General features: G+C 29.8%; 2 protein-coding genes across 2 annotated transcripts in view; one reads left to right on the top strand and one right to left on the bottom strand.

Moving 5' to 3' along the window:
- Nucleotides 1-16,232, bottom strand: part of LOC129911133 (sex peptide receptor) — a 40,402-nt gene that overhangs the window by 8,576 nt on the left and 15,594 nt on the right. The window contains exon 3 of the mRNA XM_055988814.1: nt 3,922-3,983. Within this exon, the coding sequence (XP_055844789.1) occupies nt 3,922-3,983 (62 nt within the window). The remainder of the gene's footprint in view (nt 1-3,921; nt 3,984-16,232) is intronic.
- Nucleotides 1,956-3,020, top strand: LOC129911134 (serine protease SP24D-like). Its single transcript, XM_055988815.1, has 2 exons — nt 1,956-2,222; nt 2,404-3,020. Exons 1-2 carry the CDS (start codon nt 1,990-1,992, stop codon nt 2,927-2,929), a joined length of 759 nt encoding a protein of 252 aa, XP_055844790.1. The 5' UTR covers nt 1,956-1,989; the 3' UTR covers nt 2,930-3,020.

Genomic DNA, 16,232 nt, shown 5'->3' with positions numbered 1-16,232 from the left:
AGAACTAAAACCAAGAAAACTTTGACAAGAATCTTACCCCGGTGAATTTTGGTGAAAAAGTTTCATTTACCAAATTTAAAGAGTCTATAAAAATATTTAATGTGAAATGGTTTTTTTTTTTTTTTAAATAAGGCAAATCCGCAATAAGTCGAATAAAATCAATGGTATATGTAAATGGTACCGTTACAAATTTGTTAAAAATGTTGCCTTTGATATGCGAATACAACAAGTCAGTAAATTTTGTTCCAGTAAAAGAGTGTTTTTTTTAAGTGTAGAGAAAATGTGGGTCTACATTATTTCAAAACCTAATGGTACGCTATTGAAATTCATCAATTATATTACTTTTGAAATTGAAAGCCGGAATCTAAAGTGTCTATAATAAGAATATCATGGTTTAAAGGGTGATTTTTTACAAAAAAAAAAAAAAAAAAAAAAACAAACAAAATTTATGTGCCACTAGGGAGGTCCAAAAAATATTTGTTTTCGTTATTTGGTCAAGCCACCCACTAAATTTGCTCCACTTATCTATTTCATTAACGTTGTAATATTTCAAGTTGCTAATTTAAGTGCAAGAAAGAGGGTGCTGATAACAATTCTATGTTTAGATTTTGTATGTATCTAATATTGATTTTTTTTTCAGTTTTTTTGAATACCAAATATTTAATTTAAGTTTTACTTGTCTTTATAAAACATTCAAAATATTTTTTTTTTTAAATAAATGTGAGCTATTTAACTAGCAAAAAAATACAATTTTATTCTAAATAAGATAGGAGGCTAAAAATTCTACAGTATGATACCAATTGGATGTGGAACCTCTCATACAAGCCACCCTAATGAAATATGGCAACAACGGGATAAAGGGCGAGAGTAAAAAGACTTCATAAAATAATTTTGGATGACAGGATGTTTTTTGGGCATGAAATAAATTACAGAAATTCGTACGAAAGGAATTTTGTTTTGCCAAGTAGCATTATGGTAACAATTTTTTATTAATTTAACTCTGCACAAGACATTCGTTCACCAAAATTCATTAATAAAATCATCGGTTTTCCACGCAAATGCATATTTTTTTAGGAATCATGATATTTCCTTTAAATTGGGATTCAATCGTTAGTGCATATTTTTAATTTTTTTTTAAAGCAAACCTCAATAATTCCAAAAGTTACATACTTAAACTCGGAAATGGTTTCGTATATAAATGTTCATTAAAGTAACGCAAAATGTTTTTATAATTTTAAAAATACATATATTAATATTTTATAAAATTATGAGGTTTTAAATGCATAAGTTCATATTTTTCGTTTTTAAGTGCATGATAATCCTATCCACACATTAATAACGCTAAATGCTAATTCTTTCTATTTCGATGTTATTTCTTACAAGCGACAGTTACGTGACGGATTTATCAAAAACACATGATTTAGCAAAAATAATGACATTAATGCTTTGCTAAGTTACATAGACGGTGTTTTAAACGGATTTAAATTGAACGTTCTTAATGCCTAAGAAGTCTTCTCAAGACAAAAAATCTGCAAAAAAACCGTTCCATACAAAATGTAAATATTTGAGGAAACGAATTTCCTTGTCCGTGTATTATTTTTTCCTTTGGCATAGTGGTTATTCTGTTAAGTGGGAAAAACATATCAAACAAATCAAAGATAGCCTAGCCGTTCTTGTGTTATAAATGCTGTAACTAACATGACTTTGTTTCATATAATAAGATTATCTTTCCAAAACTATATTGAAACATATTTTATTATTAGATTTCTGACCGAAGTTTAATCTCTGGGTATTCCCTTAAAATACTTCCTTCAAAATATCTCAAGTACTATTTCTTTAAAAATTAGATCAAAATATAAAAGATTCTTAGCACTTTATCGAGGAAAATTTAATTAATTATAATAATTCGATAAGATATAAATAAATTTTTTCAATGATATGCTGGGCTATTTAAACTCAAACAAATTTGCTTTCAACATTATTTCGAAAATGGCAGTGTTCCAAACTTCATTACTCGTAGTAGTTGCTTTGGTACTTTGTGCCTTGGTGCAAGCAAAGCCTTCAGCAAGAATAGTTGGTGGTGCCTATGCACAAGTTGGACAATTTCCCCATCAAGTTGCACTTTATACAAATCGTGACTTTAAATGTGGCGGATCTATTGTAAGCTCACGTTACATTTTGACAGCTGCTAGTTGTGTCATTCGTGATAATGGATCTGAAATGTAAGTAATACAAAAAACAACTCAATCCCAGAGTTAAAGAGCTAAGTTTTTTAAGTTAACTCGATGTAAACTCTGAATCTTACTTAATAGATTGTGAAACTAGTTTCTTAAAACTAGGTTTAAGAAACTAGTTTGAAGTGTTATAATTCTTTATTATTTGAACTTTTTCTTAATTTTTTAGTTTTTCACCAAAAGAATTGAGTGTTCGCGTTGGCAGTATGTACCGTTTGAACGGTGGAGAAAAAGTTACAGTCAAAAATGTTAAAGTCCATGAAAACTACAAAAATCAGTGGTCAAATAACATTGCACTATTGGAATTGGAAAATGAACTTGTATTCTCTTCCGATGTTCAAAAAATTGATTTATTCAGTGGTGAAGTGCCAACAAATTCCAAAGTAATCACTTCTGGATGGGGACAATTATATTACAAAGGAACCTATCCAGAATGGTTAAAATTCAATACCGTTTTTAAAATGGATTCATCAGTTTGCAAAGTACTTATTGGATTTGGGGATGAGTCTTTAATGTGTCTTGGTCATAATTACATGGAGGGAGCTTGTGATGGAGATACTGGTGGTCCAGCTATCTACGATGGCAAACTTGTTGGTGTTTTTAATTTTAGTAAAGATGGATGTGGTGGTACTAGACCTGATGCATACACCACAGTTAGCTACCATCTTGATTGGATAAATTCAAATATGAATTAAGACAATTCTGTAAAATATTACAAAAAGTGCCCTGGTTTTTTCTTGGCATACAAATTATTTGTGGAATTTTGTTTTAAATCTATTTTTATAATAAAGTTTTTAACTTTGATGCAGTATTCAAATTTCTATTTATTTAACTTAGAGTGATGAAACCGTTTAGATGGATTGGGGCACCATATTGTTTACAAGTTTTCAAACAAACAACAAAAAAAAGCCTTAAATTATTCCCTTACTTTACAGTATGCGTAGATACTCATCAATGCTGTTGATGATGTAAAGTTTGCTAACTAAAAAATGACATGTCTTAAACATACATTAACTTAATCCTTTGTGTTTTGATAAAAAATATTCCAAGAACTCCCACCCATAGAGTTCAATCGATTTAATGTCAGTTGCAACTTTTAAATGGCTTGCAATGTGTATGTGTATTAGTTCCTTGCTTCATTGAACGTGCTAATAATTGAGCTGTTGCGAAAAGTTTAAAGAAGATAAACAAAATGAACAGAACTTATTTGTATGGAAAACTATGAAACGCATAGTTAAGTCATTTTTATTTTATTTCCATTATATGAAATATACACAGTATATTTTGTATTGCTCTCATAATTGCTAGGATTCAATGTGTATGATTTCATAGAGACTAAAAATTCAATGCGGACATAGCTTCTTAGATTTTGGATTTGTGTTGTTAAATCTTAGCAAGTTTTGCAACTTGGTTAAATTATTTTCTATTAACTTTTTAAAATATTCTCTTGGTAAACACCAGCAACGAAAGTAAATTTTTACTATTGGAAATTGGTTCTCAAAAACCAAAAACACTTTTAATTTAAATACTGTACACAGAGGAATAAATTCTATAAATTCTAACGCAAAAAAAAAAGAAATTTCGAGATAATTTTTGTGTTGTCTTTCTGGTACAATAGGTAAACTGTCAAACTTCATATGTATATGAAAGTTTATTTTTAGTAGTTAGTTGTTAAACGTTTACTCACCTTTGAACCGCTAAGACAACTGTAAGCCATATGGAAGCAGTGTGAAAAAGTGCTGGTACAACCTGAAAAATATAATAAAAAATTTAAGGTAAAAATATTCGGATGAAAAATTAATTTTTAAATATTTATTATGCTTTTTTTTTTACTTTTTTACAAAAATAAATGATTTATATCTTCAAAGGCCTATTGGCATAAATACACCATTTAATTGTAAATATTTGCTCCTAAGAATGTAAAAAGATTTTTTAATGAAGTCGTAATTTTATTAAATATTTCTCAAGAATCAAATGAGTCCATAAAAATATCTCGGTTGTTGAAAAAAATGAAATTCACCTACCGCAAAAAAAAAAAATTGATAAAAATGATACTCTTATATGAAATGAAAAAATGCCAGCATTTGATTGGCGTCAAAAAATGGAACATTAAAACATAAAAAAAATTGAGGTTGAAGTCAATCACAGTGAGGTCAATGAGCGGATCATTTGTTTTTAGTTATGAAAAATTAAATTATTCCTTCCCATCGAGATCTTTGGTTCTTATGCTAAGATATTATATTGCTACTAGTGTTCAAACGACGCGATGCCCCTTACTTTCGCGGACACTTTGTGGCGGAATCAATAAAAATTAATTTCATTTGTTGTAAAGGTAATGCTAATTTGTTGCGAATTTTGACTTAGAGGTTTCCGCCGAAATTAGTCTGAAGTTAGCGGACAAAATTTGAAATGATTAAAAACAATAGGTTTGGCTGACCTCCTGTAGCTTTATAAATATAGCTTTTTAAATGTTTTTTAATTCAACAAACTTGGTTTTTATAGCCTTAATATTTTCTTTTAATTCAAAATTACGCTAAAATAAGACTGAAGTTAGCAGACCAAAATATGAAAATCATGAACCAATTTTTTTTTAAGTCCTTAAAAATAGGTTTTAAATAATAGGTTTTAAATGCTTTAAAATCTTTAAAATCAAAGGCAAGGAGCCATACAAAATTTTAAGAGATTATTTATTTTTTTAAATATTTTTTTTTTTTATTTTCATAAAAGATTTATTTGTTTCGTTTTCATTTTATTTATGCACTTTATCTCTTGTGTTTACTAATGCACGTAAAATTAATAAAGAAAAGAAACAGCCAAATTGAAAGGGAATTATTGTCTGTGGTTCATATTCTGGATTTTTTTAAAATGCTTTATAGTCTATTGAATAGACCCGAGCTCCAGAGCAAAAATAGAACAAATTCGTTCAAGACTTTTTATTGGCGATTATGATTCCTTGGCATACAAGAATACTCCACCCAAAAGTGCTACTAAATCCATTGGTGCATTTCTGAGAAAACGGCAACACTGGTCGGTTTTCAGTTTTTTTGATTTAACTCGAAAACCAAGCCTGACTTTGAAATGGTTCAAAGACCTTTTTCATAGCAAATTAAATTTTCTGTTAAGTTAAGATGGTTAAAAAATTTTAAAAATTATTTTTGTCTAAAATTCGAACCTAAAATCAAAGAAAAAAAAGTTAAAAAATTGACAATTTTATTTTTTTTTACTAAATCAAGGGGCATTTTGTGTATGTAGCCGGGACGTCCAAACTTTGTACTAATGAAATAAAGAAGAGGTAAAATCCTTTGATAATATGCAATTTTTAATTTTTTTTGTCAAGAAACAACTTAAATGTACCTATTCAAAAATTAGCACTTTTTCTAAATTTTTGACTTTTTTAGTTAAAAGCAAGTTTTTAAAACTCGATAAAATCGTATTAATTGGTAACTTTTAGACTTTTAAAGTAAACATACTTCGAGGGATTGATTTAATATAAACTAAATATGACAAACAAAAAAATTTATTTGCATCCTTATGGCCTTTTGTGCAATTTTGTGTATGTGCATTTTTATAAATTCGGGTCGAATGGATGGACGGAGAGCCATTAGCTTTGGTCTATTGCATAGAAGAACATTTAATACCAACTCTTTTACTGTTTTCAATGGCCTGAAAAACAATTCTTGCAAAATCCGCGACCAACGAAAAGTTTCTCTTGAAAAACGAAAAAAATACTCTAATGAGTTTGAAACAAAATAGCTCAGGGAAATTAGTAAATCAAATTGCACTTTTCGCGGGACAAATTTTTTTCATGGAACGTATTTAGGTGAATGTCCTTATCGTAAAAGTGAATTTTTTGGGATGATAAGATATCGGGAACAGCCGCCATCTTGGAAAAGAGGTCGGTGCCGTTTTTATTTTATAACTCCATTTTTACTCATTTAAACCAAAAATGTCCCAGGGTAGACTTATTATCAATTAAATTATCTAAAAAATGATATACAAATGAATTCCGTGAGTTAGTTAAATTCAATTTTATAGTCGGTCAAAGTCCGGGTTCTTCTCGCAAGGTTAAGACAATATGACATTTTTTCAAATATCTGAAGAACTTTTGATTTGTTTGGGATTTTCTTAAAGAATGAATTATAGCACTTTTAATTATCTATGAAATGAACCCTTTATTGTTTTTGTAACCATCACATTGTAGAGGCAACCAAACGTCGAAGTCATGATATACGATTTTTTAACTGAACATATTTGGGATTTCAATAGTTCAAATAAACAATCAAAAATTAAACACAATAGTCTCGAAAACATAACGGCTTACACACCTCATATCTTGAGTTATACTTATCGTAATGCTGAGATTGAGGTGTTCATGTTTAGGAAAAATGACAGGGCATCAGTTCTTATATTTAGAATTTTAAATAGTGTCACTTGAGCTTATTCACATTAATTGGAAAATTCACTTCATTTAAAACCTCGAAAACCATATAAAGGTTAACATTAAAGATTTCAAACTTTGAATTCAATATTTAGACGAATATAGTTAAAAAACTGTTTACTTATATTTTGGTTATACCTCCACTTCAAAAATTTGCTCGGTCTAATAGAAGAAAACTTGTTATTTTCTCACTTTTGGATAGTAGAATGTGAACTTCGACGTTAGATGGCTTATACATTATGTTGGTTACAGTAACGATAAAGGGCTCATTTCATAGATAATTAAAAGTACTATAATTCATTCTTTAAGAAAATCCCAAACAAATCAAAAGTTCTTCAGATATTTGAAAAAATGTCATATTGTCTTAACCTTGCGAGAAGAACCCGGACTTTGACCGACTATAAAATTGAATTTAACTAACTCACGGAATTCATTTGTATATCATTTTTTAGATAATTTAATTGATAATAAGTCTACCCTGGGACATTTTTGGTTTAAATGAGTAAAAATGGAGTTATAAAATAAAAACGGCACCGACCTCTTTTCCAAGATGGCGGCTGTTCCCGATATCTTATCATCCCAAAAAATTCACTTTTACGATAAGGACATTCACCTAAATACGTTCCATGAAAAAAATTTGTCCCGCGAAAAGTGCAATTTGATTTACTAATTTCCCTGAGCTATTTTGTTTCAAACTCATTAGAGTATTTTTTTCGTTTTTCAAGAGAAACTTTTCGTTGGTCGCGGATTTTGCAAGAATTGTTTTTCAGGCCATTGAAAACAGTAAAAGAGTTGGTATTAAATGTTCTTCTATGCAATAGACCAAAGCTAATGGCTCTCCGTCCATCCATTCGACCCGAATTTATAAAAATGCACATACACAAAATTGCACAAAAGGCCATAAGGATGCAAATAAATTTTTTTGTTTGTCATATTTAGTTTATATTAAATCAATCCCTCGAAGTACCTATGTTTACTTTAAAAGTCTAAAAGTTACCAATTAATACGATTTTATCGAGTTTTAAAAACTTGCTTTTAACTAAAAAAGTCAAAAATTTAGAAAAAGTGCTAATTTTTGAATAGGTACATTTAAGTTGTTTCTTGACAAAAAAAATTAAAAATTGCATATTATCAAAGGATTTTACCTCTTCTTTATTTCATTAGTACAAAGTTTGGACGTCCCGGCTACATACACAAAATGCCCCTTGATTTAGTAAAAAAAAATAAAATTGTCAATTTTTTAACTTTTTTTTCTTTGATTTTAGGTTCGAATTTTAGACAAAAATAATTTTTAAAATTTTTTAACCATCTTAACTTGACAGAAAATTTAATTTGCTATGAAAAAGGTCTTTGAACCATTTCAAAGTCAGGCTTGGTTTTCGAGTTAAATCAAAAAAACTGAAAACCGACCAGTGTTGCCGTTTTCTCAGAAATGCACCAATGGATTTAGTAGCACTTTTGGCTGGAGTATTCTTGTATGCCAAGGAATCTTAATCGCCAATAAAAACTCTTGAACGAATTTGTTCCATCCAAAAGGGTCTATTCAATAGACTATTAGAGGAGCTTCAAATGGCCAAACCAAATCTTAAGGAACCAAATTTTGAAAAATCAGAAATAATACATTTCTAATGATGCTGGTGAACCTTTAAATTTTTGAAATCGGAAATATGCAACTAAGTACCGAATTAGACAATAAATACCGAAGATTTTGTGATTTTACTATTTTTACTATTTTACTTAGGTAAAGGGTCACTGTGGTGTATGCGCTACATTTTCTGTGAAAAAAAATCAATTAAAAAAGTCATTGTTGGTTTATTATTTTTACTTGCTCTATGGGGCAAGTGTTGGTTTCGTGCGTCGGTCGGTGCGTCCGTGCGTCCATCTGTACAAGTAGCTACAGCCTAAATGGGTAGACGGATTTTCTTGAAATTTGGTATGGATGTTTTTTTCGTTATTTCCAAGGTTTTTTTTGTTTTTTAATATCTCGCTTAGAACGTAAAGCTCAGATAGAAAATGTTCGAGTTATTGCAACTTTCTCGAAAACGGTTCTTACGATTTTGATTAAATTTAACATACGTAATGCTGTATATAGTTCTAACATAACTGCGTTTTTCTCAAAGCAAGGATTTTTTTATGTCATCAATACGTGTGCACAAATGTTGCATAATGGCAAGAATAAGTAGGTACCTACCCATCTATGAAAATTCATCTTTTTCGATACTTCCGCACAAATTTATTAATTTTCCCTTGGAAAATTTCTTTTGACAAATTTTAGTTAATGCATCTCTTTGAACTTATATTTTTCCATTAAAATGTTCTGTTACGTACCCTAAAGCACTTAAAAGGTAGCATATTTACACAATAAAGACTTTCACTTAAACGAAGTTTTCAACTCAAGTTAAGTTTTTCTCCGAATTCTTCAAAGTGCAGTGGTAAAACTGTAAGAATCCTTAATAGTTTTTTTTTTAGTTTTAAATTGCACTTAAAACAAGTTTCACGCAGCTACTTTTTCACAAGAACTTGAACCTCTTCACGTGCCACGAAGACAAGTGCGGGTACCTCTTTATCCTTTATAAGTTGCAGACTTGTAATTTAATTCCCACAGGGAGCTTACTTGTAATTGAAAATTAAAATTTTGATTAAAATAATCTCTATTTGGGGAAAAAAGTTCAATGCAAATGAAGGTCTTGAGACAAATTTCGAGTGAAAAGGGTTCTCCTTCCCCTAATCCATTAAAATCACTGTTGCTTAAGCTTAATCACACTTTCAACCCAAAAACAATTAATTGCATTCAATTTTCCAGAGTAATCAAACTACAGTAATAAAGTATCTAATCCATTCGGCAAACCCTGCATTTCTAAGGAATAATAAAACACGTATGTGCTTGTGCATGTTTGTGTGTGTGTGTGTGTACTGGAGCTCTAAAGCTGTGATGTGTGTGATTATTAAGTTCTAGTACACAGATGGAAAGGAGTGAAATACAAAATGTACATCACATCTAGAGCATCATCTGTGAATGTGAGGTTGATGATGATGATGATGGATCGGAGCATAATGTATTTTCTTCCTTTGGCAAAAAAAAAAACCCTTGGATGGATGCTATATGATGATGAAACAACTTGTTGCATTTTCCTTGGGAAATGGCAAATTACATTTTCCAAGGCTTGCTTCAATGCATGTCTCCATGCAAAATTGTAAAACCAAATCAAGGGCATATAACGAAAAGAGATAAATAAAATTGCATCTCAATGATGTAGGAACAAGTTCAGTTAATTAGAGTTTGAAAATTTCCAATATTAAACTTGTAGGTACCTAGAAGTGTAGAACTTTTTACTTGGTTTTTGCATTAATCTCGAACTGAATTCAAAACAAAAAAAAAAGACTTTGTATTGAGAAAATATGAACTTAACAAGGTAAGTTAGTCAATTGAAAATGCAAGTTCCGAGTTAATGAATTAAATTTAAAAGACAAGTAAGCAGGAATTTTAAGGCTTTTATGATTTTATGAAAAGTTTGGTTGTGCTGATTTTCAGGAATTGAATTCAATAGTAGCTTCATCGGAAAAGCTTTTACATTGAAAAAAGATGTTGTTAACTAGTAGAAATTTTCCAGTTCGGGTATTAATTAATTAAGTATCGTGAATTTGTTTCACTACTTCTTGAAAAACAAATTGACAAATTGAATGAGATTTATTGTTTTTCGTTTAGAAACCGTTAATAGTAAAATTGGATATTAAATGCTAGAATTTTCTGTTGAATTTTTGCATCAGAAGAAATGAAATTATAAGAACACCGGTGTCTTAGTAACATTGATAAAGCAGGTAAGGTTAATCAATGGCAATAAAAGTAGACTTCCATTGTGCATTTAAAGGTTTTTTAAGCCAAATGGGGTTGAGAAATCTGCCTGTGATTTAAGTTTTAGCAAATTCTTGAAATTTTATAAACAAAAGGCACTATCTTGAAATCGGTAGGTTTTTTCTTAATTCCAAGATGGCGGCTTTGTCTCAAACTCAATTTCCTGAAAACCTTGTTTTCATCTTCCATTCAACTTCGCTTCAGTTCTATGAGAAAAAAAATTCACGATTAAATTTTTTTTAATTTCAACTTTTAATTTTTGTACATTCCGACTGGGCTATTGGTCATAATATGCAAATGACCCACCTTAAAAACCGCGATATAACTTTTAAATAGCCAATTTAAATTCTTTACAAAATGGACTACCCTACAATTTTGCTTCTATAAAGCCACACAGATGCATCTGTAAGACTTTAAAGAAGCAAAATTGTTGGATGGGCAAGAGGATATATTATCAGTTGAAAAAATTCACAAACTTGCACTTAGGGACCTCAAAGCTTTCAGCCATTGCAGCAGAATTTCTTCCAATATTTTTTTAAGGTTGGACGCATAGATCTGGAAATTGTAATTGGTCTTTTTCAGAATATATAAAATAAGTTAATAAGTTGATTGTAGGTAGGGCAGAAGCATCCCTTAATTTTTCCTTTTCCAATAAGACATCAATTGGTTTTGCTGGTTCCTTGAAAAAAAGAATACCAATTAATTCTTTTGCTATCATAAAAGATTTGTTGTGCCCAAATCAGCAAATGATGAATAGTTTTTCTTTTTATTTTCTTCTGCTTTTAACTATTTCTTGGTATACATTTTCAGACTTTACTTTACACCTAAAGACTAGCCTTTAATTTTAAAGTTACTTTGGAAACAAGGTAAGTATAGAATAAAGTGTTAAGGTGACTAAAAGGGCTTGTTGAAAAGTCATGGTTCCCTTATTTTGCTATCCATTTATAGGGGAAGTGGGGGCAAGATCGCCCCTTTAGTGTTTAACCGTCTTAAAAACCAATAAAAAACATCTTTTAATTAAAATAACGTGTTTATTCATTAACTTTAATGTTTTTTGTAGGAAATCTCATCATTAAAAAAAATTTAAAAATACTGAACAAAAGATAATACGTTTTGAAAAAAACATCTAAAAAAAACCACCCTATTAACTTCTGTTGATAATAAAACCGTTTCTATCTTAAAATTTGGAATCTTTTTGCAATAATCACAAACGTATGCTATATTTTCATCGGTTCCCAACTTTTATTACAAAAAAAGAAAAAGTTAAGATTTTTAAATATTTCATTTAAAAAGTACAAATTTATTTTTACACAAAACATGACGATTTGATGAAAATTCACAAAATTTACTATAACTTTTCGGGATTTTAACAAAACTTGCTCATACTTACAGACATAATCGATCTTACCAGAAGCCATTTATTTTATATTAAAAGTCCTGCCAATTTTATATTTTTTCATACAACATAGTACTAAAACCGTCTTGCCCCCATAGGCGGTCTTGCCCTCACTTCCCCTATATACAAACCTAGAAGTCAAATTTTCCATATCGGAATTGATTTACAAGGATTCTCGAAGCGAAGAAGTCAAATAATTTAAATAAGGAAAACTATCCAGAAAACCCTTTTATTAAACTAAAGTTATATAGGCGACAATGTTGAAGGGACTGAGATAAAACTAAGAAGGAATCTTCATTAATCAGAGATAAAACAATCAGCAAAAGGATAGGGTTATCAGTTTTGTAGATATACCTAAATGTAAATCCCTCAGTATTAAACCTTATCCTTAAGCTTTTGTTTCAGGTGCTTTAATCCCTAACAACAACAACCAAAAAAAAAGGATGTACATTTTCTCAAAAGGTTGGTAGCAACCTACCTATTAACCCATGCTCTTGAGGTGACAGTCAAAAGAGAGAGAAAAAAAAGGTATTCTTATGTCATCAAAGTCGGTTGTCCTCGTCGTCCTGTCGGTTGTCGAAGAGGCAACAACAAGGAATGCTATGTATGGAATCTGATTACATTGCTGTCGTTTATAGGTTAGGTACGATTGTATAGTTTGTTGTGTAAAAGGGACGTCTTTAGGTAAGGTGACGAGGTTGATGATTGTCATGATGATGATGATGACGACCAACACATTGACGATATAGGAGAGGATGGATTTCCAGGTCAGAGAGTTGGAATTGCATTTGAAGGTGAAGATTTATCTTCAACTCTAACGTGTTGACGACGAGCGACGACGGTGATTTAACGAGAGAATTTTCTTTATTTTTCTTTCGACGGATAAATAATGAGTCGAATGAGTAAATTATTTTGTTTTTCTTTTTTTTTTGTTGGTAGAACCAAATCTTTCCGGTTCAATGGGCTTTTCTGTGCGTTATACTTTCATTGGATACTTCAAAGCCTATTCACCAGACTTGAGATGATTTCTTTTGATTTGTTGTGTTTTATGGTTGTCTTTTATTGTTTGCGTCATTTGGAATTGTTTTTTTTTTCTATTTTTTGGTTATTTTTTTACGAATGGCTTTTATTGCGAGTTCTTTGTTCACCTAGATTAAAAAGAAAAACAGCGAAATAGAAGAAATATTCTTTCATCAATCATTATACTTTCTGTACCTACGTTGAATTCGCCCTTTTGTGTGTTATTCAACGAAATGTAAACATTTTTTGTGATGAAAACAAAGACAAAAATTGTCGATTTTAAGGAGCTTATAGGGTCAGGTGTGTTTGATTCATAGATTCATAGATTACATTAAAGGTAGAAAAGAACAAGAATGATGAAGGTCACAAGGACTATTAGGACTTTTCGTTATACTGTTAAATTTATCGTCGAACATTTAAGCTGGGTCAATGTGACAAACTTCCAAAAAAAATCAACGTTTTCAGACATTTTCCTGTGGAACTTTTTTTGTAGAAATTTTTCACATCATTTGTCTGATATTTTTTGTAAGTAAGTGTATTGCAATAACTTCATTGAAAAGTTAGTAACCCTTATGCTCTAATGCCGAGGTAATTTGACAAATATATCATATTTTTGTCCAAAAAGATCACAAACAGACATATTATTCAACCCAATGTTTTTCTACGTTGGGCGCCAATTTAGCTGATTGAATCGTGATACATGGCATATTACACCGACGGTATAATTTGTTACAGCAGTACCAAACATTACTTATGGTTCAAAAAGAAGGGAGGTAGAGTTTACTCAGAAAGTTTAAATCTAAGTACTAAGTGTCTCCTTCCATCTCCTTAATCACAGCAACTTATTAAAAATCCAACACTTCAATATTAAGCTGAACAACTTATTCTACTCAAATTATACATCAAAATAAAACTTTTACATAATATTTTTAAGCCTGACAACGTTTCCCTAGAATCATTTAATTAGTATTTCCTTTGAAGACGTCTGCGTCTCCAAGTAAAATTCAGTAAATTAACTTTGAAAATATAATAAAATCATGAATTTCAATTTTTGCGAATCTTACAACAACCAAAGAAACTTTGCTACAGGTAATTAGAAATGACATTTTGAATGCATTTACCTTCATGGTTTAGCATAAAGTTGTAACGAACGATTTTAATTTAACTGACACATGTGCATAGTTTTTGTTTTGTTCCTTGAAGAAATTTTTTTCTTTTTTTTTTTTAAATTAAAATAATCCAATTAAAATTTTCCTTGTTACAATTTTGCATCTTTTCAACATAATATTCAAATATGAACTTGCAGTTATAGGTACACAGATACTTGAATATGAAATTTCTGTTGAAAACATTTCATGTGCATGAGAGAGAAGTTTTTGTTCAACACTGGGTTTCCTGGTTAACCTAATTTTCGTCATGGTTATCTGTTTTTGACAAGTTAAGACTAAAGTCTGTGCAATTGCTATATAAAAAAAAGAAAAACAAAACAAAGGAAAAGCTTCATATTATATTTTTGAAATAGCTTATAGAATATTAAATTGAAATTTGAAAATACACATTAGAGCACTTAAGAACTTTAAATTAAACTGGATGCATATTTAGTGTGAATAAAAACTATTGCATAGTTTTTGGCACATTGTTTAAGGGTCCATGGGATTTAAAGTTTCACTTAAACTGCTGATTGTTGAGGATTACGTCGAGTTAAGTGCATTTATATAAATTTTAATTTTGTGTTTGAACGCATTTAAATAAACTTTAAAAAAGTATGAAACGTATTTATGTATTTAAAACTTTTTAATGAAGTTTTTATTTTTACGTACGAAATTGGTAAAGATGGGTATTTTCATATTTATTTGTATTTTTTAAAATTTTTTCTAAACTTTAACACATATTGTTGGCAATTTTTTTTTTAAATAACATTTACGAAGTGAACTTTTTATTTCTCGGGCTTGTATACTTTTTATGTATGTAAACTTATTGTAAAAACTAGATTTCACTAAACTTCCCCAATGCATTTTTGAGAGAATCTTCAGTTTTTCAATATTTTCGGAATACTCCGAAAAATAATCCGAATTTGAAAATTTCACCCAATCCAAATTAAATATATTCAAATCCAAAAGCAGTATAAATATTAAGACCTATGATTTGAATTATAAAAATAATAAATTTGGTAAGAACTGACAGAACATAATCATTTTTGGACATTATTGACCGATAGCTTCTTTTTTACTTTCAATCTTTTTGTACTAAATATCAGGTTTTTTATTTATACTCAAAGTAAGTCGAAGACACAATTTTTATCAAAAACATATAATGCCATAAACTTAACAGTTAGTCTTACATTTTATCCATTCTTCTGTCTACTTGTATGCATCTAAAATTACTGATTACACTGGTCAACAAGGTTTTTGCCACAAAAAACCAAAATTTACTTTTCTAGTAGTATTTGATGTTTTGATCTCGAATCTAAAGTCAAAAAATTGTTATTGGCCTCCATTTATGAAATACCTATTACCGTTAGAAAATGTCAAAAAACGTCATTTTGGCTGTATTCGAGGTTATGTTTTTATGTGGGGTAATTCATTATGAATAATATCGTAACGGTGCCTATAAGAACTGGTTTTATTCTTTCGAAAAATGTATAAATCTTTCCGATGTCTCTTTTACTGCCCAAGATATTTAAAATTTAACCAGCGGTCTTTGAATCAGAAACAACACTGGCCAACCAAATTAAACTTTTTTTTGCCAAAAGAACCAAAATATACTTTTCTGAAGGTTTTTGTTGGGTTGCTGAACTCGAATCCGCAATCAGAAAAATTCTAGTAGTCTTCGTTCTTGAAATATTACCGTTATAAAATGCAAAAAAAAAGGTTTTATTTATAACGGTTATATTTCAAAAACCGATACTAATAGATTTTTTTTAATTGCGGATTCGAGTTCAGTACCCCAAAAGCCGCCAGAAAAGTATATTTTGGTTTTTTGTGGCAAAAATTCTGTCACCAGTGACTTAATCTTTAGATTAAGTTTAGTTTCTATTTGGCTTATTAACTGAAACTTAAGATATCTCAAGCAATAAATGAGATATCGGGAAAATTTAAACAGTTTTTGAAAGAAGAATAGGTATCTGTTCTTATAATCAACTTTACAAATTTGTTTATAATGAATACCCCACATAAAAACAGAACCTCGAAAACAGCAAAAATGACGTTTTTTAATATTTTATAACAGTAATATTTCAAAAACGGAGACCAAAGAAATTTTTCTAACTTTAGATTCGGATTCAGCACCGCA

The sequence above is a fragment of the Episyrphus balteatus genome, chromosome 2 (genome assembly GCF_945859705.1).
Source record: "Episyrphus balteatus chromosome 2, idEpiBalt1.1, whole genome shotgun sequence".
Taxonomy (NCBI): Eukaryota; Metazoa; Arthropoda; class Insecta; order Diptera; family Syrphidae; genus Episyrphus; species Episyrphus balteatus.
This window is presented reverse-complemented; position numbering and strand designations above follow the sequence as displayed.